Source organism: Chrysemys picta, chromosome 11 (genome assembly GCF_011386835.1).
Source record: "Chrysemys picta bellii isolate R12L10 chromosome 11, ASM1138683v2, whole genome shotgun sequence".
NCBI lineage: Eukaryota > Metazoa > Chordata > Testudines > Emydidae > Chrysemys > Chrysemys picta.
In genome coordinates this window covers 59,664,132-59,689,432 of record NC_088801.1, presented here as the reverse complement: position 1 = coordinate 59,689,432, position 25,301 = coordinate 59,664,132, and the positions used below count along the sequence as shown (strand labels likewise).

Below are 25,301 nucleotides of genomic sequence, written 5' to 3'. Positions count from 1 at the left end.
CTGTAAAATAATAAGTGGATACTTACTTGGATTTAGGCATTTTCAACCTTTGCATATTGCAGTGAGGAAACATACAGTATAAGCACGTGTGGGTTTCTGGCTAGGAAACACACAATTCTATAGATTTTTTTGTTTGGGAAAAAGTGTCCATGGAAATTTTCCTTTTAAACAAGCAAAACTTTTATCATGTTGAGAATGGCCAGTTAACTCTAGTTTTTTTTTTTTTTTTTTTTATATATATAAGGCTTAGCATTTTCAAAGTTTCGGCATTTATGGACAGTTTCATGAGTCAATATTAATATATCTGTATCAAAAGCAATTATTTTAAATAAGCAGCATTAACACAAACAGCACCTCAACCTGTAGAAAAAAATACAACCAAGACAATCATCACACAATACAGGCTGTTTCTTTAAAAAAAAAAAAAAAAGTTTACATTTCACCAAAGAACACTATACATTAAGTTACAATATATATAGATTTGTCTCTCTTTAAACTTTGTACAAACTGAAACATTCTTCAGACCACACGATCAAGCTTGCGTCTTGACAGCACAAAAAGGAAAAGACGACATTTCAAGCTTGCTGGTTTCCAGCCTTGAATAAGAACCATGGACCCATGTCTTTTAGGTGATTTTTCTGCATTTTAACCAACAGTTTTTGCATGCACACAGCCCTTCTTATGAAGCTGACCAACCACGCTTTGTGAGCAACTGACATAAGGAGGAAAGATTGGTGAAGAATTAGTTCATTTAAAACCCTGTGGAAGCTCAGAATTAGGAGGCTTGCAAAACAAGTGTTTTAAGCACGCCAGAGTTAACTTTAGAAATGTTTCTAATGCCTATTGTGAGCTCATATCTAACTGTTTTACATGTAAACTCAAATTAAATGACTATGCAACATACTCAGAACAGCACCAGGCTCGATTCATCTTTCATTCACACTAGTTTAACACTGATGTAACTACAATGAAATCAATGTAGTTTATACACGTGCATGAGAGGAGAATCGGGCCTTTTATCTGTAACCTTCAATTGGAACCTAGCGAACCAAAATACCAATTTGAGTACAAGTGGGCCTATGTGGCCAGATCACTTCAGCCTGTGTGAAACATAACACAAGTAACATAAACATAACTTGTAAGAGGAAAGACTATGCTCTCTCCAAAGACAACAGTGACATAACCAGAGTATACATTTAGAGGGGAAAGAATTAGAATTTAAAGAATCTGAAGTTAATTTTGAAACTACAATTTGAGTATCAGCCACAGAAATATTTAAAATAAAATCAGTTATTTTACAATGTTCTATAAATAAAAAACAGGAGATACGGGATGGCAAAAATCAGGGATTAAAACTTTTACATTTATATATAATTTCTTTCACTCCGTAAGGGACCCCTTTAAATTTATCTATCTGCACCCTCTTGACAAAAAACTTCTGGTTTGATTCTTTTCAGGGCACTGTGCAATTCAAGCTAGATTGAGTAAAGTCACTCCTTAGTCTGCTATTCAAAATGACCTAAAGGACCGTTTCCTTTAACAGCCTGTATTCACCAAGAGTAAAGTCTATATCCTTTGAATTTTCTCCTGCTTAGTGTAGAATCAGATCATGTGTTATATTAGGAGGAATAGTAACTGGCAAAAGAATAGTTATTCCTCAGCATTGTCACTGGGGAAATAAGCAACAATTGATGGGTATTTAATCAATGCAAAAATTTTGCCTTAGATTTTTACATTAATCAGGAATCTAGAATTCTTTTAAACCGGTCACTGGTAATTTTTTAATACTAATTTGCTGTTCTGAATCAAGATTTCAATGTCAATATCACAGAATACTGAGGAGGGTAATTTATCCTGGAATGTACCAACTGAAACTGTAAGAGTAGCAGGAAAAGGTAAATGATATTCAACAGTAGCTAAGTGGGAGGAAGAATCAACTTCTAACATACTGTTGACAGAATTTTAAAGAAAAAGATAATCCTGTATGCACTCCAGGGCTATAAATGAAGCAGGACAAAACATCCATTCTAGATGAGATGCCACAATTTTAACGGAAATATAAAATGCACAGCAAAATATCATTGAATTTACCTATACAGAAATGTATAAGGCATACTACAAAAGAAATGAGTTTAAATGCAATCTATGAGACTCCACACGAATGGAGATTCTATAACTGTCCACATGGAGTAATGTTGGCTCTTACTTAAAAAGAGCAGTCCCTGTTGGAATGTTCCAATTTAAACCACAACAATTAGATTTTAACAACGTTAACAGTATTAGCAATACTCTCTGGAGTAAAGATTTTTAGAGGTAAGACCTTAACTGATGCAGCATGTAAAGATATTTGGAGATCCTAAGCACAATGGGAGATTTCAAGGATCTTTAGCTTTAAATGCACAAAAGTAAGGAATTCAAGATTATTTCAGATTTCTAATATTTAAAGACGTTTGTGCATACTTTGAACGCACATTAATAATATCAATCTGAACCGTTTTTATCCTTTATATGCACAAATAATACTTGTAATCCTTTTTCCTTTGCAAATCTGTAAGTAAAACCATAGCCAAACTGATCTTGCGAGTTATATAAACAAGAGTGAATTGTTATGGCTGAGTTATAAGTCCCTGGAAATAGTGGTTAATAATGGATATGCTTGTAGAGCTGAACCTATAATGGTTTTGAAGGCTGCTATAAACAACATCTGAAGCAAACCAACTGTTATTTAATTTGGTAGTTATGTTGTATCAGTTTTATTTCCTTTATTGCTTAAAACTGATTTTAAAATATTTGTAAGTATGAGTCATTCATTACAAATTCTGCCTGGCACATAAAATATAACTCAGTTCTTGCTGCTTGTTACGGACTTGACTTTGACGATGCAGGAAAAAAATATTCCTCTGGCATTAATTCAATTAGCTCCTGAAACGCAACTGACAAGAAACAACATAGACCCTTGTTCAGTCCTAACAGCTGTCTTAGGCAAAACTTGAGACCCATTTATTTTCTGACCACCACAAAGACAGCTCTTCTGTATATTGTTTGTTTTTCTACTGCTTATCTCAGCACAGCAGATGGCTTACAGATTTGGAATATTGTTTTTAATCATGGTATCACTAATACCTACGCCATGACCATCAGCATATTAAATCATATGCCTATCTGAATGTAAACGATAAGTGCACAAAGCGGGAAGTAAGCTAAAACACTACCACCAATCTTTCCACTGGAGATGCAACTGCTGCTTTTAGTCATTATGACCAACTGCCCTTTCAGAATAAAGAGTGCAGGTTGAGAAAGTAAACCCCATGATAAAGCCAGAATGTTAAATGCATCAAAACAATCCTCTTCTACTTTGCAATCCATCTACTCCTGTTCATCACCCAGTTTTATTTTCACCTGGTAATTTCACCTTTCCATCACTAACATTCCTATCAGATGCAGTCCACATTTTTCATGCATCCATTGCCCTTGGCACTTTTAAAGTTCTGCATCTTGATTTCCAAAGACTTTATTTTTCTCTCAAAATGACTGCCATTGTTGATGCATTTAAGGGCAGATTCCGTTGTCTTCAGAGTACCAGGATAGGTGAGGGTTTCAAAGAGATTAGTGAGAGTAGCATTCTGATTCATATTATAAAACTTAGGGATTTAATTTTGGAAGACCTATTGAAATACTGCGCAAAATAGACCATCTGGATAGTATCTGAATTACTCAAAACTTGGAAGGGAAGAAGGAGGAGGTGTTCCACATGGGAACTGAATGACCTGGAATTGGCAGTGAACCGTATCAGCTGTAAATCAAAGCAGCTGTCTGTCAGAACTAGTGTATGGTGCCTATACTGACTGTCCCAATGCTATTTTGAAGAATGGCATTGTTTGGAGAATATCCGCCTTCTTTTCCAAGACATTTAGAGTCCTCTGAGTTGCAAATCCTTAATGCCTTCATGGATTTAAATAGTGGCAGAGTTCTGGCAGTCTCTGATTCTATCTGCCTCCACAGACAATGCTTGTTCTCTGGGTTCTTGTTTAACTTGGCCCACACAAATGGTACCCTCTGGATTTTCTTCAACTTTAAAAGCAAAACACAAAACAAAACATTAAGGTCAAAACTCCATCGATAACACTTTGCTCTTAAGAACTGTATACAATTAGAAGCAAAAAATGACTGTAGCTTCAGAAAACATGATGATTTAGGCTAGCACATGGGGCATTTGAGAGATCAGCATTTCAGTAGTTTAACAAAGTCATACACTTGCTGTGTTAAAAGATGAAGCAAGCAGAATTGAATTTGCTGAAATAATAAACTTCTGAAGAAAAATCTGAAATATTTTTATGCACGAAAAAGAATAAATGGACTAGAATCTATAAAGGTACTTTCTCTAAGGCACATGTGTCAAACTCAAGGCCCGCGGGCCACATCCGGCCCGCCATACAATTATATCCGGCCCGCGAAATCGTTTTATATATCTGTTTTTAATGGCCCTGTGATATGACGCCCCAATAACACACACTACAAATCCCATGATGCAGTGCAATTGCCGCCAACGGCAAGCCGCGGTTCAAGTTCGCGGTCTGTTGATGTATACAACGCTAATCTCAAATCAAAGCTAGACCCCAACAATGGCCAAGAGAAAAATTGATTCTGAAAACCGAGGCTTTCAAAGCCGGTGGGAGAATGAGTATATGTTTACTGAAATTGCAGGTAAACCAGTGTGTCTCCTTTGCGGGAGTAATATCGCTGTAATGAAGGAGTATAACCTAAGACGGCACTACGAGACGAAACATGAGAACAAATTCAAAAACCTGAGCGCAGGACAGAAGCTACAAAAGGTAGAGGAGTTGAAGAAGAATTTGACATCCCAGCAGACGTTTTTCACCAAAGCAAAATCACAAAGTGAAGCTGCTGTGAAAGCAAGTTTCATTGTGGCCGAAGAGATCGCCAAATCAGGACGGCCGTTTACCGAGGGGGAATTCGTAAAGAATTGTATGATGAAAGTGTGCGACGTCCTTTGTCCAGATAAAACGCGAGCGTTTGCAAATGTAAGCCTCAGCAGAAACACTGTTGCTAATCGGGTTTGTGAGATGGCGACTGATTTGAAAACACAGTTGATTGAAAGAGCAAAAGATTTTGTTGCATACTCCCTTGCCGTGGATGAAACTACTGACGCGACTGACACTGCACAGCTGGCGATATTTATCCGTGGTGTGGATTCCAATTTGTGCGTAACAGAGGAAATACTGGACATTAAATCGATGCACGGGACAACGAAAGGAGAAGACATCTTTGGAAATGTATTTCAAAGTGTAACCGACATGAAACTGCCGTGGGAAAAACTCGTTGGACTTACAACAGATGGCGCACCTGCTATGTGTGGTGAAAAAAATGGACTGGTGGGAAGGATGCGCTCAAAGATGCGGGAGGAGAACTGTGCCGGTGAGTTGACAGTGTATCACTGCATCATACACCAGGAATCGCTGAGTGCTAAAGTCCTAAAAATGGATCATGTGATGAACACTGTAACACAAACCGTCAACTTTATCAGAGCCCACGGTTTAAATCACCGCCAATTCCAGTCTTTTCTGCGGGAAATAGATAGCGAGTTTGGCGATATGCCATATCATACGGAGGTCCGGTGGCTAAGTCGGGGAAAAGTTCTCAAAAGACACTTTGAGCTGCGAGAGGAAATCTGCCAGTTCATGGACAGTAAGGGGAAAGACTGCACAGTTCTGCGGGATGAAAAGTGGAAATGTGAGTTGGCGTTCCTGGCTGACATAACGTCGCATCTTAGCGCTTTAAACCTTCAACTCCAGGGACGGGAGCACATAATAACCGATATGCATGATGCAGTGAAGGCATTTCAAGTGAAGCTGCGCTTATGGGAGACACAAATGCACCAATGCAACTTGTCTCACTTTCCCTGTTGCCAAGTAATACGGAACCAAGAAAGTGCCACAGTTTTCCCAAATGCCACCTTTGCTGAAAAACTCAGCGCGCTGCGCACTGAGTTCGCACGGCGCTTCAGTGACTTTGAGGCACAGAAAAGTAACTTCGAGCTGCTTCGCAACCCATTTGCAGTCGATGTGGAAACCGCACCTGTAGAAATGCAGATGGAGCTGATAGAACTGCAATGTAACGGGACACTGAAGGCAAAGTACGACACTGCGGGGCCAGCACAGTTCACTCGCTTCATTCCTGAAGCGATGCCGCAGCTCCGCCAACATGCGGCTCGAATCCTGTCCATGTTTGGCAGCACATATCTGTGCGAGCAGCTGTTCTCTGTGATGAAAATTAACAAAACGTCACACAGGAGTCGCCTCACTGATGAACACCTGCAATCGATCCTGAGAATCTTCACAACACAGAACCTAACCCCAAACATAAACGAACTTGTTGCAAAGAAAAGACTCCAAGTATCAGGCTCTGACTAAATAGGACAAGAAAATGGAATGTTATGATTTGTTATGATTATACTTTTGCTTTAAATTCAATTTTTTATTTATATTTTCAGATTTTTTAATATTCCAGCATGTACAGATTTTGAATGTATTGTATTGACAGGATATTTTTTTATGAAGAGCAAAATATTTTAAGTTGAAATGTATTTATTTTGGAATGATATCCTGTATTTTGGTTCATATTAATGGTTAAAAAACATAAATATTTAGTCTGTTAAATAAATGGTTATACTGTTCGGCCCGCGAGTTTTGAGTTTTGGCCCCCTGTGCAATTGAGTTTGACACCCCTGCTCTAAGGAGTTATTTTTTTTAACAATATGAGGAGTCCATTCTTCAGGAATGAATCTTAGGTGTCTCTTATAAATATACTGAGCCAAATTCAGCCGTGATGTAAGTAAGTACTATCCTACTGAAGACGTGGGAGCTGTATGCAAGTACACCAAGACTGAATTTGGTCTGTCCACTTAAATACACAAACTTGTCATCTTAAACAAGTACTTTTTGGGAAGAGGGTGTCAATGAACAACTGTAGGTATGAAAGAGACAGATTACAATAGAAAAGTTGTTTTAAATAAGAGCTTAGAACTGCATCCCCAGTACATAGAAATGACCATACTGGACAGAAATGACCACGCTGGACAGGTTACATATTTTCATCAGCCAAGCTACTCTAGTATATAACTACCAGTCAGATAAGAGAGAGAAGCTGGATTGTAAGGAATGATTTTAACTGACTTGTCCTAAATGTGTATCTGGGACCAGTATCTCAGAAGCCACAAAGTCTAGCACAAAAAAGTTGATTTGTTCCTGTAAATCAGGGGTGTCAAACTCAATTGCACAGGGGGCCAAAACTCAAAACTCGCGGGCCGAACAGTATAACCATTTATTTAACAGACTAAATATTTATGTTTTTTAACCATTAATATGAACCAAAATACAGGATATCATTCCAAAATAAATACATTTCAACTTAAAATATTTTGCTCTTCATAAAAAAATATCCTGTCAATACAATACATTCAAAATCTGTACATGCTGGAATATTAAAAAATCTGAAAATATAAATAAAAAATTGAATTTAAAGCAAAAGTATAATCATAACAAATCATAACATTCCATTTTCTTGTCCTATTTAGTCAGAGCCTGATACTTGGAGTCTTTTCTTTGCAACAAGTTCGTTTATGTTTGGGGTTAGGTTCTGTGTTGTGAAGATTCTCAGGATCGATTGCAGGTGTTCATCAGTGAGGCGACTCCTGTGTGACGTTTTGTTAATTTTCATCACAGAGAACAGCTGCTCGCACAGATATGTGCTGCCAAACATGGACAGGATTCGAGCCGCATGTTGGCGGAGCTGCGGCATCGCTTCAGGAATGAAGCGAGTGAACTGTGCTGGCCCCGCAGTGTCGTACTTTGCCTTCAGTGTCCCGTTACATTGCAGTTCTATCAGCTCCATCTGCATTTCTACAGGTGCGGTTTCCACATCGACTGCAAATGGGTTGCGAAGCAGCTCGAAGTTACTTTTCTGTGCCTCAAAGTCACTGAAGCGCCGTGCGAACTCAGTGCGCAGCGCGCTGAGTTTTTCAGCAAAGGTGGCATTTGGGAAAACTGTGGCACTTTCTTGGTTCCGTATTACTTGGCAACAGGGAAAGTGAGACAAGTTGCATTGGTGCATTTGTGTCTCCCATAAGCGCAGCTTCACTTGAAATGCCTTCACTGCATCATGCATATCGGTTATTATGTGCTCCCGTCCCTGGAGTTGAAGGTTTAAAGCGCTAAGATGCGACGTTATGTCAGCCAGGAACGCCAACTCACATTTCCACTTTTCATCCCGCAGAACTGTGCAGTCTTTCCCCTTACTGTCCATGAACTGGCAGATTTCCTCTCGCAGCTCAAAGTGTCTTTTGAGAACTTTTCCCCGACTTAGCCACCGGACCTCCGTATGATATGGCATATCGCCAAACTCGCTATCTATTTCCCGCAGAAAAGACTGGAATTGGCGGTGATTTAAACCGTGGGCTCTGATAAAGTTGACGGTTTGTGTTACAGTGTTCATCACATGATCCATTTTTAGGACTTTAGCACTCAGCGATTCCTGGTGTATGATGCAGTGATACACTGTCAACTCACCGGCACAGTTCTCCTCCCGCATCTTTGAGCGCATCCTTCCCACCAGTCCATTTTTTTCACCACACATAGCAGGTGCGCCATCTGTTGTAAGTCCAACGAGTTTTTCCCACGGCAGTTTCATGTCGGTTACACTTTGAAATACATTTCCAAAGATGTCTTCTCCTTTCGTTGTCCCGTGCATCGATTTAATGTCCAGTATTTCCTCTGTTACGCACAAATTGGAATCCACACCACGGATAAATATCGCCAGCTGTGCAGTGTCAGTCGCGTCAGTAGTTTCATCCACGGCAAGGGAGTATGCAACAAAATCTTTTGCTCTTTCAATCAACTGTGTTTTCAAATCAGTCGCCATCTCACAAACCCGATTAGCAACAGTGTTTCTGCTGAGGCTTACATTTGCAAACGCTCGCGTTTTATCTGGACAAAGGACGTCGCACACTTTCATCATACAATTCTTTACGAATTCCCCCTCGGTAAACGGCCGTCCTGATTTGGCGATCTCTTCGGCCACAATGAAACTTGCTTTCACAGCAGCTTCACTTTGTGATTTTGCTTTGGTGAAAAACGTCTGCTGGGATGTCAAATTCTTCTTCAACTCCTCTACCTTTTGTAGCTTCTGTCCTGCGCTCAGGTTTTTGAATTTGTTCTCATGTTTCGTCTCGTAGTGCCGTCTTAGGTTATACTCCTTCATTACAGCGATATTACTCCCGCAAAGGAGACACACTGGTTTACCTGCAATTTCAGTAAACATATACTCATTCTCCCACCGGCTTTGAAAGCCTCGGTTTTCAGAATCAATTTTTCTCTTGGCCATTGTTGGGGTCTAGCTTTGATTTGAGATTAGCGTTGTATACATCAACAGACCGCGAACTTGAACCGCGGCTTGCCGTTGGCGGCAATTGCACTGCATCATGGGATTTGTAGTGTGTGTTATTGGGGCGTCATATCACAGGGCCATTAAAAACAGATATATAAAACGATTTCGCGGGCCGGATATAATTGTATGGCGGGCCGGATGTGGCCCGCGGGCCTTGAGTTTGACACATGTGCTGTAAATGATCTCAATTTGGGCCTGCCCAATAGCACTGGACTAATTGGGGAAAATTCTGGATCTAGCTCTAGATTGTCTACTGGCTTCTCACTCTCCAGGATTCTCCAACAGGATTACTTGGCCCCTTAAGAAGGCGAAGTATCTGCTGTTTAGAAACATCTCCTCCCGACAATTAATGAGTGGCACTGTTCTGTGTTGAAAGGAGTCCCACACACTTTCCAGGCCAAGAAGGATGGTGACTATGAAGTGATGGGGGTGTACAGCACAAATAAAATGAGGTACCCTCAAGGGATGTGGAGAGGCCGCCAGGAAAATATAAAAGAGCTACATTTTGTTGTTAAATTGTCTCGTTTCTATAACTTTACTCCCCTTTGTTCTTTTTCTGTTTTGTATAAAATATTTCTTTAAAAGTTCACACAACTTTGCACCAATATTTTGCTTTTATGTATTTTAGAGAGACAGCACCATCTAGCTTGAAAGGCCACACAGAATGACAGAAGAGACATTTTTGATTACCTCTCTGGAATCCTTATACCAACAATAAAAACAGAATTTTTTGAGGACAACAGTCAAGGTCAATTATAAGAATTTGGAATAGCTTCAAAAACAACATTTCAGTGCAACAGACTGAAAGTCCAGGGCAATTTTAGATACATTTAAACATTGACATTTCTGTTGATTTAAATTAGAAATAGATGATACAATTAGTAAATGTCCCCTTGCATAATTTTGATGTTAATTTCAGTATATTTAATGCTTTCCCTACATTTTGAATTTTCAAAGTATTGCAGGATTTAGTACTGAGAAAACATTAGTGCACTTAAAAAGTTGTCAGTGAGGAAGCTGGAGGTGGCTTGGCAGATGGTTAAGAGAGAGTTGTGACTTTGGACACTTGCAAAGATATGGGAGGCAATTTGGGATTGTAGGATAAGCACATTATTAGCTGGATATTCCTGCTAAACTGCTCAGAAGTCACATTTCAGAATTCTCAGACACTGAGAAAAATGGGCCTATTTGTAGTTATCTTTCCTGGCTATCTGTAGAGTCAGGAAGACAAGACTGCTTCAGTCCCATGTGGTCCACATTTGGACAGTTTATTTCACAGCCATTAGGGCTCAAAACTTTAGGGTTTTTTAAATGAAAGCTTAGATTCTGGAGCACAATTTGTTAGCAGATAATGTGTTCTGTACCAAATTCTATGGCAGAGGTTCACAGAATACAAGCCCATGATGATAAGGGCTTTCAGGGGCTCTCTATTCTATGAAAGGAGAACATTTTTGTTGGTTTTACTATGATTTTTTTAATGCATTTTTCTGATAAATGTTTAAAACTCCAAGAAATTATTTAATTTAAAAAGTTGCAACTGATCACCCCTGCACTCCATCAGAAGAAACTGGAAAAAAATGAGACCTCCCAGAAGACGGTTTGAGTCAGTCTTAGAAACTAGCTGGGGGGAAAAAAAGTCACACAACATTTTCAAGTTGCTTATGTTTTGCAGTGTTTAAATGCATTTAAAAAACAACAACCCAGCTCTCCTAACAAAATGTTCTTGTTGAAACTGTTAGTTTACCAAAACATACAGGGCTTTTGTTAAACAAAAATATTTTATTTACCACAAAAACCTGTTTTTAGTAAACTAAAATGTTTTATTTAGTAAAAAGCAGTTTTCAGTAAATGAAAAAAAATGATGAAGTTTGAGTAAAAAGTCATGAAAAATTCCACAAACTGAAATTTTTAGAAGTTCAACAGTTTTTGACACAAACAAGTTTTTTAAAAAGGCCATTTTCAGCAAAAACACTTTCAAAAATTTCAATTAGCTGTTTTAGAAACTAAGTGGGATCTGCTCCTTCAGTTATTCAAAAGAGTATCTTGGTGATGACAGATTCCCCACGGCACCCCAGAACACACATGACTAAAAAAATTTATTCTCAATTTGTGCATTTAAATACCATAGGCAGATTTAAACTTACCAAGAGCTGGATGGTTGTCTACAATCCGTATTGGAATGGTCTGGACGTCTCCCAAAAGAAACTGATGGATCCCTGCCTCCAGGCTTCCTGTGTCCTCTACACCTCCAACAGTTACCAGCTGGCCCATAGTGACCAGATTTTGATCTGATATAGGCAGATTTCCAATAGCGGAGGCAGCACTGTTGCTCTGGGTTAGACTGGCACCTGTGTGAAGGTTGTGTCCCTGACTGAGTACTAGAGAGTGGTTGGTTATCACACTCCCTATGGAATCCAGAAGACTTGCAGGGTTGGGAGGAGAATGGTTATTTACTGCTATCAGGGCTGTTGCTCCATCCACGGAGGTGAATGTTGGCTGCAGCTGTAATCCCTGTGAAATAGAAGACAGTAAAGTCAATATCACCGTGTTTCTATATCAATCAATACCAGAGTGTGAAGAGTTTGTGACCCTCAGGGCTCTGAATTGGGGCCCTTGGGGCGACGTGGCAAACAGAAATTTGCATTTGATTATGAATGAAGGCTGGGTTCCCCAATAGTGCTTTTTCCCAGGAGGGGAGTGGGTATGAAGAGCAAAGGAGTCTGTCTCTGAGCAGCTGCTCCTTTAAGAGGAGGGAGCAGGCAGTGAAAGAGCAGAGGACAGGTGCCATGTGGTCTTCATAGGAGGACGACAGGGGAAAGCAAGCAAAACAGCAGCTACTGCAGGAGAAGGTGGGGTATACAGGACAGAGAGCAGAGGGAAGACGGGCAGTGATAGCAAGGGACCCACAAAAACAGATAGGGGTCAGGAGCAGTTGATTTTAAGGGTGTCATGCTCCTACTGTAATTCCAGGTAGGAGCATCATGGGCCCTCAGTAACTGACTTTAATTGATTTGGGGGGAGGAGAGAATTGGTTCTGGTCAGATAAGAGGAAATAAGCCAGAAAAGAGGAATTATTGGGGTGTGGATGTGCCTGAGGAACATGGTTTGGGGAAGGAGGGAAAGATCTGCAGTTCCGAGTTTTTGTGGAGAAAGCAATGGGTTGAGTTCCTGGAGGCTGGTTGGAGTAGGACAAGACTGGGGTTCTTAGAGAAGGAAACCTACAGTTTCTGGGTCTGAGTTGGGAGCTGCTTTTTGGTTCTCAATACAGTTTTAGAAGTGAGAGAGAAGGGAAATAAATGGCAGCCTTTAACTGCCGTTCCCTCACAGTGGTGGCCTTTCCCCATTATAGAATAACATTTTTGGCCCTGAGGAAAACGGTTGGACACCACTAGTGTAAGAGGAGTGGCTTAGGGGTTGGCTCACTGACTGCATCTATCCTAACTCGTCTGTATGACAATCTCTGGATTTAACAGTGCTCACAGGATAGCAGTAGGATCATTTAGACGCCAAGTAAAAGCTAAAATATGTAAAAATACAAGAAAGTTGCCGCAGAGGGGGCTGACAGCTACTTCAGATCTGGCTTCCCTTAGCAAAAATTTGGGGGGCATGGATCAGTGTTCACGCTGCAATCCCTGTCAGTACCCAGGCCGGGGAAGCTAATGATCCAACTAGTGAACCACATCTGGTGATGAAGCTTGGTCACATGCCAACTGAGGCATGCCTCGCATACTCTAAGAAGAAGAGCAAAAACTAATGTAGCGAGTATATGGGATAGTTAGCGGAGAGGAAGCTTACAGTCCTCAACCTCTCCATCAGGATTCCCAGAACAGCCTAGGTTGAAATTCTGGCCATCTTGGTGAAGGTGTTAGAGAACTTGACTACCTGAAGCTGTGCAAATATCTTGGGCTGGAGTGACGAGAGCGAGGACAACAGCTGAGCTGTCTCTGGAGGCAAGCTCTCCCCAGTCTGACTGGATTCCACTTTCGTGATGATTGATTCTCCTGGTGAACTCCCTGCAGCACCACAGAGACCAAATGAACAGAGATTATGACAAAGATTCTGTTAGTTTACGGAGCTCTTAATACCTACCCGAACCTGATGAACAAAAGCTCAAAGACATTATATCACAACATTGAAACATATAAAAACAGTTACATTTGCATAATAAATAGTCTGTATTTTGTGTAGAAAAACTTAGATGCCAAAGGAAGGAGAACAGGTTGTATGTGAGAAAAAGTAAATACAGGGGTGTATAAAGTTAGAGAGTTTGCATTTTAAAAAGATAGGGAAATTACTAAGGGGAATAAAGCAATTGCTCTCTATCATTCCTCTTATAAATTCATGGGAATCTATAAGCAAAAGAATTTCCATCGAAGCAGTAAGCAAATTGTTTGAACATACATACATCCTAGATAAAGCATAGGGAATAGGAGGAAAGACAAAATTAACTATGAATTACACGTTTCTTCAATAAAGCCATATGCTAGAAATCCTTTAGGTTTCTTTCCACTGTTCATAGAAGTGGTGTAACTTCAATACAGGTAACTATTTAACAAAGCCCTTTTATATAGAAGCCCTTCTGGTTTCCAGACTACAGTATTTTCCCATGCAAACCCCTATTTTATGGAAGTTTCAGTTGCTCTTGAAACTTTATAAAATCAAGATTTGCCTAAATGGATTCCCAAAAAATCCTCCATTGGCTCATCATATATTCAGTCCCTGAGAGACCCAAAATATTTGCAATTAATGACTCAAGTCTCAGACAGATATGCGGTTGCGTTGGCCCAGTGTCCTCCGGGTATCTTGCAATTTTACCTTTGAAATCAGCAGGTGATTTTTTTTCAGCAAGAAATCACATAACATATCCAGCAATGTGAGAAGTAGAGAAGTCCTTCAACATACACTGAGTCCCAAACTCTAGCTGCTTATGAAATAATATAGTGCAGTTGGTACAGTAATACTGTGGTTCTTGTTAATACTATATAATTAATCTTTGTGCATTGAGGGAAGGGCTATTGCCTGATGTCCTATACGATACTATTGCAGCACATGTAAGAATGTTCCAGCTTCCTAGTCAGTGTATTAAATACATCACATGGATCTGTTCTGTAGATGTTTATTAATTCCATATGTATATGGAACATATATCACAACAGATATGAAAGAAAACCAAGGGAACTGATAAAGACCTATGAAGCTAGATAATTACAAGGATTCGATGCTTATGAGAGGATAGGGGAAAGGCTGAAGGAGATATACATTGAAAGAAATGGATTTCTCCACAGTAAGCAAACAACCCAGTTTTCCCCAGGTTGTTGCTTGATCATTTGAAGGAACAATTCTATACTGGCACAAACTGCAATACAAGAAAAACTTATACACAAAGGAGACTGCTTGGACAGTCAATGTCTTTTACCCTTGCTATTGTTTCAGATACTTGTGCTTGAATAGAAGTTGGTATCTTCAAAGTCCAGCTTCTCTTTTTACACAGTCTTGCAGTGAAGTTATCCTGTTTGTGACATCATATTCAGTTTCGGCAGAAATTAATGTGATGTCATAACGCACATGGATATATCTGGGAAGGAGGATGCCAGCTAACTACAGACAACTACAGCAGCACCAGAGGAGATGGGAGAACTGGCTGCTCTGTGAGGAGGAGTTTGGCTGCTATCCATCAAGACCAAGAACTGGTATGCTGTACTGGCAACAACAGGTGATGAGCAGATCCCCATGGCTGAGGAGGAATAGCCATTCACTTCCCCTAGGCTGGGAGGTGCACTGCCACCGCACCTACGAGGAGGAGATATTGCTGGTAGCCAGGGACTCCTTGCTGAGGGAAACAGAGACAGCTATCTGCCAAGCTGACATTATGTGCCGAGGGTTATGCTGCCCGCCTGTAGCCCGCACCTGAAACATTATGGAAAAGATGCCGAAGCTCCTCCGACCCTCTGATCCCTAACCTTTGATGCTCATCCATGTGGCCACTAATGATACTGCCAGGTCTGACTCTGAGCAGATCAGCTGTGTGATTACAGGGCTCTGGGAGCGAGGGTGATGGGGTCAGAGGCACAGGTTGTGTTCTTATCTATCCTTCCAGTTGAGGGTTAGTGCCCAGGCAGGGACGCATGCATCCTGTAGATGAATGCATGGCTGCGCAGATGGTGTTGATGGGAGGGCTTCGGCTTTTTTGACCATGGGATGCTATTCCAGGAAGAAGGTCTGCTGGAAAGAGATGGGGTCCACCTGACCAAGAAGGGGAAGAGCATCTTCGTGCACTGACTTGCCAACCTAGTGAGGAGGGCTTTAAACTAGCTTTAATGACAGCAGGTGACAAAAGCTCAGGTAATTATTAAAAAAAGTGACCTTAACAGATGGTCAGATGTTGAGGGGAGGACGTGGAAAATTACAAAAGGGTCAAAGGAGTAATAAGAAGGAAATCAGGGGGGAATCTGATCAACATTTTAGATGTCTATACACAAATAAAAGGAGTATGGGGAATAAACAGGAAGAGCTGGAAGTATTAGTACATAAGCTAAATTATTATTTAATTGGCATCACAGAGACTTGGTGGGATAATGACTGGAATATTAGTAAAAAGAACATTGGTATAGAGGGGCATAACTAGTTCAGAAAGGACAGGTAGGGGGGAAAAGGGAGGATGGGTTGCACTGTACATAAAGGATACATACACTTGTTCTAAGGTCCAGAAGGAGGTTGGAGACAGACCAGTTGAGAGTCTTTGGGTAAAGATAAAAGAGTTAAAAAATAGGGATGATGTCATGGTGGGGGTCTACTATAGACTACCAAATCAGGAAGAGGAGGTGGACGAGGCATTTCTCAGACAAATAACAGTAATAGCCAAATCACAGGACCAGGTAGTAATGGGAGACTAACTACCCAGATATCTGTTGGGAAAGTAATGCAGCAAAATACAAAATTTCCAATGAATTCTTGGAATGTATCAGGGACTATTTTTTGTTCCAGAAAGTGGATGAAGAAATTGGAAGACAGCTATTTTAAACTGTCATTTAGGGCAGCTGCGGGGTCCCCCCCACCAGGTTGGGGGCTGGGAGCTGAGAGGGTGGGGCTGGCTGGGAGCTCCAACCCCAGGACAGAAAATGTCACGGAGGTCAACTGAAGTCACGGATTCCGTGACATAATTGTAGCCTTACTAATAACTGCTGACATCAAGAAAGCTGAGGTGCTTAATGCCTATTTTGCTTCAGTCTTCACTAAAAAGGTGACCACCAGATACTCTACACAATTAATATTAACAAGCAGGGGGAAGGAATGCAAGCCAAAATAGGAAAAGTACAGGCTAAAGACTATTTAGATAAATTAGATGTATTCAAGTCATCAGGGCCTGATGAAATTCATCCTAGAGTACTTAAGGAACTAGCTGAAGCAATCTCGGAGCCATTAGCAATTATCTTGGAGAACTTCTGGAGGACAGGAGAGGTCCCAGAAGACTGAAGAAGGGCAAACGTAGTACCTATTTTTTAAAAGGGGAACAAGGAGGAAATGAGAATTATAGACCAGTCAGCCTAACTTCAATACCTGGAAAGATACTGGAGCAAATTATTAAACAATCAATCAATTTGTGAGCACTTGGAGGATAGTAGGGTTATAAGGAATAGTCAGCATAGATCTGTCAAAAACAAATCAGGCCAACCAATTTAATTTCCTTCTTTGATAGGATTACTTACTTAGTGGATGGGGGGAGGGGGAGAAGCAGTAAACATGAAATACCTTAATTTTGACACAGTTCTGCATGACATTCTCATATGCAAACTAGGGAAATGTGATCTAGATGAAATTACTATAAAGTAGATGCACAAATGGTTGAAAGAACATACTCAAAGAGCAGTTATCAATGGTTTGGTGTCAAATTGGGAGGGCATATCCAGTGGGGTCCTGCAAGGGGTCCAGTACTATTCAATATTTTCATTAATGACTTGGATAATAGAGTAGAGAATATGCTGATAAAAATTTGCAGATGACTCCAGGCTGGCAGGGATTGCAAGCACTTTGGAGAACAGGTTTAAAATTCAAAATGACCTTGATGAATTAAGAGAATTGGTCTGAATTCAAGAAGATAAAATTTGATAAAGACGAATGCAAAGTACTTCACTTAGGAAGGAAAAATCAAATGCACAATGCAGAATAATAACAATAAAGGATCTGGGGGTTACAGTGGACCACAAATTGAATGAGTTGAATGAGTCATCAATGTGCTGCAGCTGCAAAAAAGGCGAATCTGATTCTGGGGTGTAATAACAGGAGTGTTGTATGTATGATACTGGAGGTAATTGTCTCACTTTACTTGGCACTGGTGAGGCCCCAGCTGGAGTACTATATCCAATTCTGGGCACTACAATTTAGGACAGATGTGGACAAGTTGGAAAGAGTCCAGAGGAGAGCAACAAAAATGATAAAAGGTTTAGAAAACCTGACCTATGAGGAAAGGTTAACAAAATGGGGCATGTTTAGTCTTGAGAAAAGAAGACTGAGAGGGAACCTGACAACAGTTTTCAAATATGCTAAGGGTTGTTATAGAGAGGATGGTGATCAATTGTTCTCCATGTCCACTGAAGGTAGGACAAGAAGTAATTAGCTTAATCTTCAGCCAGGGAGATTTAGGTTAGATATAAGGAAAATCTTTCTAACTATAAGGATAGTTAAGCTCTGGAATAGGTTTCCATGGGAGGTTGTGGTTGCCATCACTGGAGGTTTTTAAAAATAAGCTGGACAAACACCTGTCAGGGATGGTCTAAGTTTACTTTGTCCTGCCACAGCACAGGGGGCCGGACTTGATTATTTCTCAAGGTCCCTTCCAGCCAAACATTTCTTTGATCAACACATCCTTACAGGATCAAATAGAAGACAAAACAGGCTGGAAAGAAGACTATCTAACTATACCCAATGGAGCCATGCATTCAGTTTCTGCAGAAATCTCTCTGAATTCAGGTAGAATACAGTATCTCACTGGATGCTTACATACTTAATAGGCTCATTTGTCTTGGGGAGCCATCTGTGGAGCCAAAATAAACAGAATTGATTTTCCTTCATTACTGCCAGCATCCAGGAACCAAATACTATAAGCCCACCCATTCTCACATTATTGAGAACCACTTCTAAATGGCTTCTGGAGGTACAAATACCTGGTGTGTCCATCCAAAATACACAAATACCTCCAGACACTACTTGTTTTGAGGATAAAGGTGAATGCTATGAATCAGGTGGTTCTGTAAGATCCCCCTTTCTCTAACATGCGAGCCTTCCTCAAAAAAGGGACACTATTCAAATTATGAAGCCTAAAAATTGACCTCCTGTATTCTGACAGTTGCCCATACTGAAATCCTTACCTTAAGAGTTCCAAGCATAAGGGGTGCTTTTCAGTTCAAAGTGATCCATTGCAGCAGCAGCTAAAATAGAAGTTAAAAACCAAGGCCCAGCTTAGTGTGCAACTCACTGTAAATACACTGGTGTGCATAGAACTTCGCATCATGAATCAGGTGCACCAGGTTATTTATGAAGATTCACACATCAAGCCAAACATTTGTTTTTGTATTTTTCCTGCTACAACAAGGGTAAGAATCAGTTGTGTGTGTGTGTGTGTGTGTGTGTGTGTGTGTGTGTATGTGTGTGTGTGCGCGCGCAGTGTGGGGCAAGAGCTACATGCCAGGAATCCTTCAGGCAAGAATTGCAACATAGGATAACTGTTTGTGTGGGTAAATCTTTAAGCATAACATTAATAGTGCCCCTTTAATATGCTACAATAGAGTCCTCTATACAATATTCCTAACAGGACTATGATGCCTTGTCCCGAGGAGACAAAGATACAAGATAGCCAACTTGATTAGCGCTATTGAAGTTAACTAAACCACAGACCTCTATGGTGTTATTTAAACATCTTGCAAGAAGACAATCTTTCACATGGCTGCTATTGCTCCCTTACTAAAACTGCCAGTTTTTTTTCAAGAGGTTCATCTCAATCATGCTGGAAGGGCATAACGAGTGGGGTCCCACAGGGATCAGTTCTGGGTCTGGTTCCATTCAATATCTTCATCAATAATTTAGATAATGGCATAGAGAGTACACTTATAAAGTTTGCGGACGATACCAAGCTGGAAGGGGTTGCAAGTGCTTTGGAAGATAAATTCAATTAAAATTCAAAATGATCTGGACAAACTGGAGAAATGGTTTAAGTAAATAGGATGAAATTCAATAAGGACAAATGCAAAGTACTCCACTTAGGAAGGAACAATCAGTTGCATACATACGAAATGGGAAACGACTGTCTAGGTAAGAGTACTGCGGAAAGGGATCTGGGGGCCATAGTTGATCACAAGCTAAATATGAGTCAACAGTGTAATGCGGTTGCAAAAAAAACCCCAGCAAACATAATTCTGGGATGTATTAGCAGGAGTATTGTAAGCAAGACACAAGAAGTAATTCTTCTACTCTACTCCGCGCTGATTAGGCCTCAACTGGAGTATTGTGTCCAGTTCTGGGTGCCACATTTCAGAAAAGATGTGGACAAATTGGAGAAAGTCCAGAGACGAGCAACAAAAATGATTAAAGGTCTAGAAAACATGATCTGTGAGGGAAGATTGAAAAAATTGGGTTTGTTTAGTCTGGAGAAGAGAAGACTGAGAGGGGACATGATAACCGTTTTCAAGTACATAAAAGGTTGTTACAAGGAGGAGGGGGAAAAATTGTTCTTCTTAATCTCTGAGGATAGGACAAAATAGGAATCAATTACGAAATACTTAGAGGAGAGGAAAGTGATCAGGAACAGTCAGCATGGATTCACCAAGGGCAAGTCATGCCTGACTAACCTAATTGCCTTCTACGATGAGATAACTGGCTCTGTGGATGAGGGGAAAGCAGTGGATGTGTTATTCCTTGACTTTAGCAAAGCTTTTGATACAGTCTCCCACAGTATTCTTGCCGCCAAGTTAAAGAAGTATGGGCTGGATGAATGGACTGTAAGGTGGATAGAAAGCTGGCTAGATCGTCGGGCTCAAGGGGTAGTGATCAATGGCTCCATGTCTAGTTGGCAGCCGGTTTCAAGCGGAGTGCCCCAAGGGTCGGTCCTGGGGCTGGTTTTGTTTAATATCTTTATTAATGATCTGGAAGATGGTGTGGACTGCACTCTCAGCAAGTTTGCAGATGACACTAAACTGGGCGGCATGGTAGATACACTAGAGGGTAGGGATAGGCTACAGAGGGACCTAGACAAATTAGAGGATTGGGCCAAAAAAAAACCTGATGAGGTTCAACAAGGACAAGTGCAGAGTCCTGCACTTAGGACGGAAGAATCCCATGCACTGCTACAGACTAGGGACCGAATGGCTAGGTAGCAGTTCTGCAGAAAAGGACTTAGGGGTTACAGTGGACGAGAAGCTGGATATGAGTCAACAGTGTGCTCTTGTTGCCAAGAAGGCTAACGGCATTTTGGGCTGTATAAGTAGGGGTATTGCCAGCAGATCGAGGAACGTGATCGTTCCCCTTTATTCAACATTGGTGAGGCCTCATCTGGAGTACTGTGTCCAGTTTTGGGCCCCACACTACAAGAAGGATGTGGAAAAATTGGAAAGAGTCCAGCGGAGGGCAACAAAAATTATTAGGGGTCTGGAGCACATGACTTATGAGGAGAGGCTGTGGGAACTGGGATTGTTTAGTCTCCAGAAGAGAAGAATGAGGGGGGATTTGATAGCTGCTTTCAACTATCTGAAGGGGGGTTCCAAAGAGGATGGAGCTCGGCTGTTCTCAGTGGTGGCAGATGACAGAACAAGGAGCAATGGTCTCAAGTCACAGTGGGGGAGGTCTAGGTTGGATATTAGGAAACACTATTTCACTAGGAGGGTGGTGAAGCACTGGAATGGGTTACCTAGGGAGGTGGTGGAATCTCCTTCCTTGGAGGTTTTTAAGGCCCGGCTTGACAAAGCCCTGGCTCAGAGGCGTAGCGAGCGCCCTCCGTACCCGCCGACCGGAGGGGGCCCCGCAAGGAAGGGGGCTCCTAAAAGTGGCAAAATAAATACCGCATTCCAGTTTCTGCATTGTAAGGAGCCCTGCGCGGACATATGTTCAGAGGGGGCCACCATTCGGAGGGGGCCACGTTCTTTGTTGCTACGGCCCTGCCCTGGCTGGATGATTTAGTTGGGAATTGGTCCTGCTTTGAGGACTAGATAACCTCTTGAGGTTCCTTCCAACCCTGATATTCTATGATTCTATGATAAGAAGCAATGGGCTTAAATTGCAGCAAAGGCAGTTTAGGTTGGACATTAGAAAAAACTTCCTAACTGTCAGAGTGGTTAAGCACTGTAAGAAATTGCCTAGGGAGATTGTGGAATCTCTATCATAGGGGATTTTTAAGAGCAGATTGGACAAATACCTGTCAGGGATGGTCTAGATAATACTTAGTCCTGCCACGAGTGCAAGAACTGGACTAGATGACCTCTCAGGAGCTCTTCCAGTTCTATGATTCTATGTTAAACAAGAACAGGAGAAAGAGAGCAGGGAAGGATTTTTTCTGTGTCACATGTTTACCCAATGGGAGTGTCAAAGTCAGATTCAGGACTCACAATTTGTCAGACCACTCTGTTTATTAGCAAAGCACTCTGCTAATACACCCAGATAATGTGAGCACCATGCAAGACTCAAACTATCTTATTTATACAGATAAAAGGGCGCGAACTTAACACAATGACAAAAGGAAGCAGAACTGATAAGTTTACCTGGGGCTAGACATACATATCTTATTTCCTTACTAACTATTACCGATCTCCTGTTAATGTCCCACCATTAGCTTAAGTGGACCCATTGTTTCATACCTTAATATTTCTCTTCCTGACAACTATATTTCAACATTCCTTATTCCTGCTTAAAGAAACATACAGCATTTCTTTAATCCATTCTATTTTTACAATATAATTCATTCTATTATCACAGAGGAACTGTCTAGATCAGGCCTGCACAACTCATAAAGTGGCGAGGGCCATATTACTCCAAAGAAAACAGCTGAGGGCCGAAACCCGCCGAGAGCCGCCAACCCTGCCCCAGCGCCACCCAAAACACAACACCGCGCCACCCGCCCCACAAAAACAACCCCCCCCAGCGCTGCCGAAACACTCCACCCTCCCCCCCCCAGCACCACCTGCCCCGCGGAAACAAACCCTCCTTCCCCAGCGTCACCCCACCGAAACAGCAGTATTGAACCTCGGTAATTTGTTATAGCGGGCCCCAAAGGTAGTATAATTAAGGTAAAAGAAAAATGTCTTTTTGTTAGAAGTAGAATAAGATCCCCCCCCCCCACTTTGTAATCAATTGCCCTGTTGAATGAATGAGGTGTGAATGAGGAAGGTGTAGAAGGCAGGCACCTCCAGACAGCTGCAACACTTGGAGAGGGCAGGGCCGGCTCTAGGATTTTTGCCGCTCCAAGCAAAAACATTTTTGGCCGCCCCCCCCGCTTTTTTTTCCATGCCCCTCTGCCTCCGGCCCTGCCACAACTCCACCCCTTCTGAACCCCTTCCCCAAATCCCCAGCCCTGCCTCCTTCCCCGGTGTGCCGCATTTCCCCCCCACCATTGCTTCCTGCGGGCCCCCCCGTGACCTCCCGCCCTAGCTCACCTACGCTCCGCCTGCTCCCCCTGGTGTGCTGCTGCTCCGCTTCAGGCGAGGGAGGGCGGAGAAGTGGAACAGTGGTGCGTTCAGGGGAGCAGGCGGAGCGGAGGTGAGCTAGGGTCGGGGAAAGCAGGAAGTAACGGGGGGGGGGGGGTAGAGGAACCGCTCCCCGCTCCAGCTCACCTCCGCTCCACCACCGTCGCCTCCTCCGAGTGCCCGCCGCTCGGCTTCTCCTCCCTCCCTCCCAGCCTTGCTGCGCGAAATAGTGGTTTTGCGTCCGGCAAGCCTGGGAGGGAGGGGGGAGAAGCGGAGCGGCAGCGCGTTTAGGCGAGCAGGTGGAGCAGAGGTGAGCTCGGGTGGGGGGAGTGCAGGAAGTAACGGGGGGGGGGGGTAGAGGAACCACTCCCCGCTCCAGCTCACCTCCGCTCCACCACCGCCGCCTCCCCCGAGTGCCCCGCCGCTCGGCTTGTCCCCCCTCCCAGCCTTGCTGCATGAAACAGCTGTTTCGCACGCGGCAAGCCTGGGAGGGAGGGGGGAGAAGCGGAGTGGCGGTGGTGCTCTCAGGGGAGCAGGCGGAGTGGAGGCAAGCTGGGGCGACGGGGGCACTATTTCCCCATGCCCCAGAGTCGGCGCCTATGATGGCCGGTGCCAGAATGCTGCCGCTAGAAATGTGCCGCCCCAAGCACCTGCTTGTTTTGCTTGTGCCTGGAGCTGGCCCTGGGAAAGGGGATGGGAGCCAGACCAGATCAGTAGAACACGTCAGCCACCGATTTGCCGCTCGCCTCCTCAGCTCCCCTCCCCCGGCTCGCCGACTCACTCCCTGCAACTGCCTGCCCATTTGCCTACTCACCCCCCCACGGGCCGCACAGTGAGCCCACCTACACAACCCCCGCGGGCCACACAGTGAGCCCACGCGGGCCGCATGCGGCCCCCGGGCCGCATGTTGTGCAGGTCTGGTCTAGATCAAGTATTCCTGAAACAGAGATTATTATTTGCTGCATTAAAAGCGTGTGTGTGTGTGTGTGTGTGTGTGTGTGTGTGTGTGTGTGTGTAAATAATTTGTTTTAGATTTCCTAATGAGGACCCTGATCCAGCAAAAGCACTTAAGCCAATGCATAGCTTAAGGCATGTGAGTAGTCAGTAGGTCTAAATCACAAGCGTTAGAATTTTGTTTTACTATATATGTTTTAATCTGAAATAATAATAATAGTAGAATCCCATTTATGGCAAAGACACGTTAGTCCAATGAACCTCTCCCACAACAGATTTTAGAGCAGAATTCATTTTGACAAGGCAACTTCCTTCAGAAATCCATATTCTGGCTTTTCTTCGCTTCCTTGTTAAGTGGTATATTAATTGCTGTGAAGAGATACTGCCCTCACCTTATGCATTCACCAAGAAAAATGATACTTCACAAGAATATCATTGAAGAAAGAGTGTAAGAAATGTGTCTCACTGCCTGGTTGTCAGATAAAAATCTGTATTTTTACAATAAAAAAGTTAAAATGAATAACATCTCCTTCTGCACCATTCCACTGAGCAAACGCTAGAAGATTCTCTACACAGATGTTCTAAGGGTCTGAGCATTTCCTCCCAACCCAAATTGTTCTGCTCTTCAGTACGCGTTAAAAGATGTTGTAAAAGACAAAGTCTACAGTTTTCAATCACTGCTATCTGCCATATCAGGAATTGTAACAAGTTCCACAGACATGTGGTAAAGGGTGTGTGTGGGGGGGGGAAAATGAGAATGGTCACTTCTTGTTGTGTTCAAATAAGGGAAGATAATGGCAAGATCTCTAAAAATCAGGGAGGAGATCTGTACTTTCGTAACGTATGTGACAAAAACAAAAATTGAACACAAGTAAGATATCGATATGCTCCTACCCTCTGTAGGTGGTGAGGCAAATGTAACAGTCACTGTTTCTGTGAGAACATTCCCACCGTCTGTGGTCCACTGGAGCTGAAAGGAAAAAGACCTCAGTTCTCAGAAATGGGAAGGGTGCTGAGCAGGATTCCCTACAATACTGGTACAGACTCAAACTACAGTGAAAATGAGTGTCAAAACATCTTCTTTCTGTAAGTCAGTGCTTTCTGAGTTTTGGGGTTATTTCTTAAAACTATTAAAGGTGAAGCACTGTGCTTTTAAAAGGATTCTAAACCACTTTCTGTCTGGTCAGTTAAATCCTCCTCAGAACGGGGTTAGACTTTAAA

General features: G+C 42.3%; 1 protein-coding gene across 5 annotated transcripts in view; it reads right to left on the bottom strand.

Annotated features, from left to right (window-relative positions):
* Positions 1 to 305: 305 nt before the first annotated feature.
* The window catches only part of CARF (calcium responsive transcription factor), a 60,143-nt gene continuing 35,147 nt past the window's right edge, over positions 306 to 25,301 (bottom strand). For 3 of the 5 annotated variants that reach the window (XM_065560953.1, XM_005306217.4, XM_065560956.1), the window contains 4 exons: positions 24,975 to 25,050; positions 13,345 to 13,475; positions 11,607 to 11,973; positions 306 to 4,071 (listed from right to left, as the gene is read on the bottom strand). In XM_065560953.1, coding sequence (XP_065417025.1) covers positions 3,953 to 4,071; positions 11,607 to 11,973; positions 13,345 to 13,475; positions 24,975 to 25,050 — 693 coding nt within the window. In that variant the 3' untranslated portion in view covers positions 306 to 3,952. Of the gene's footprint in view, positions 4,072 to 11,606; positions 11,974 to 13,343; positions 13,476 to 18,827; positions 18,888 to 24,974; positions 25,051 to 25,301 lie in introns of those variants that run through there. The other 2 variants (XM_065560955.1, XM_065560954.1) reach the window with 2 other exon arrangements.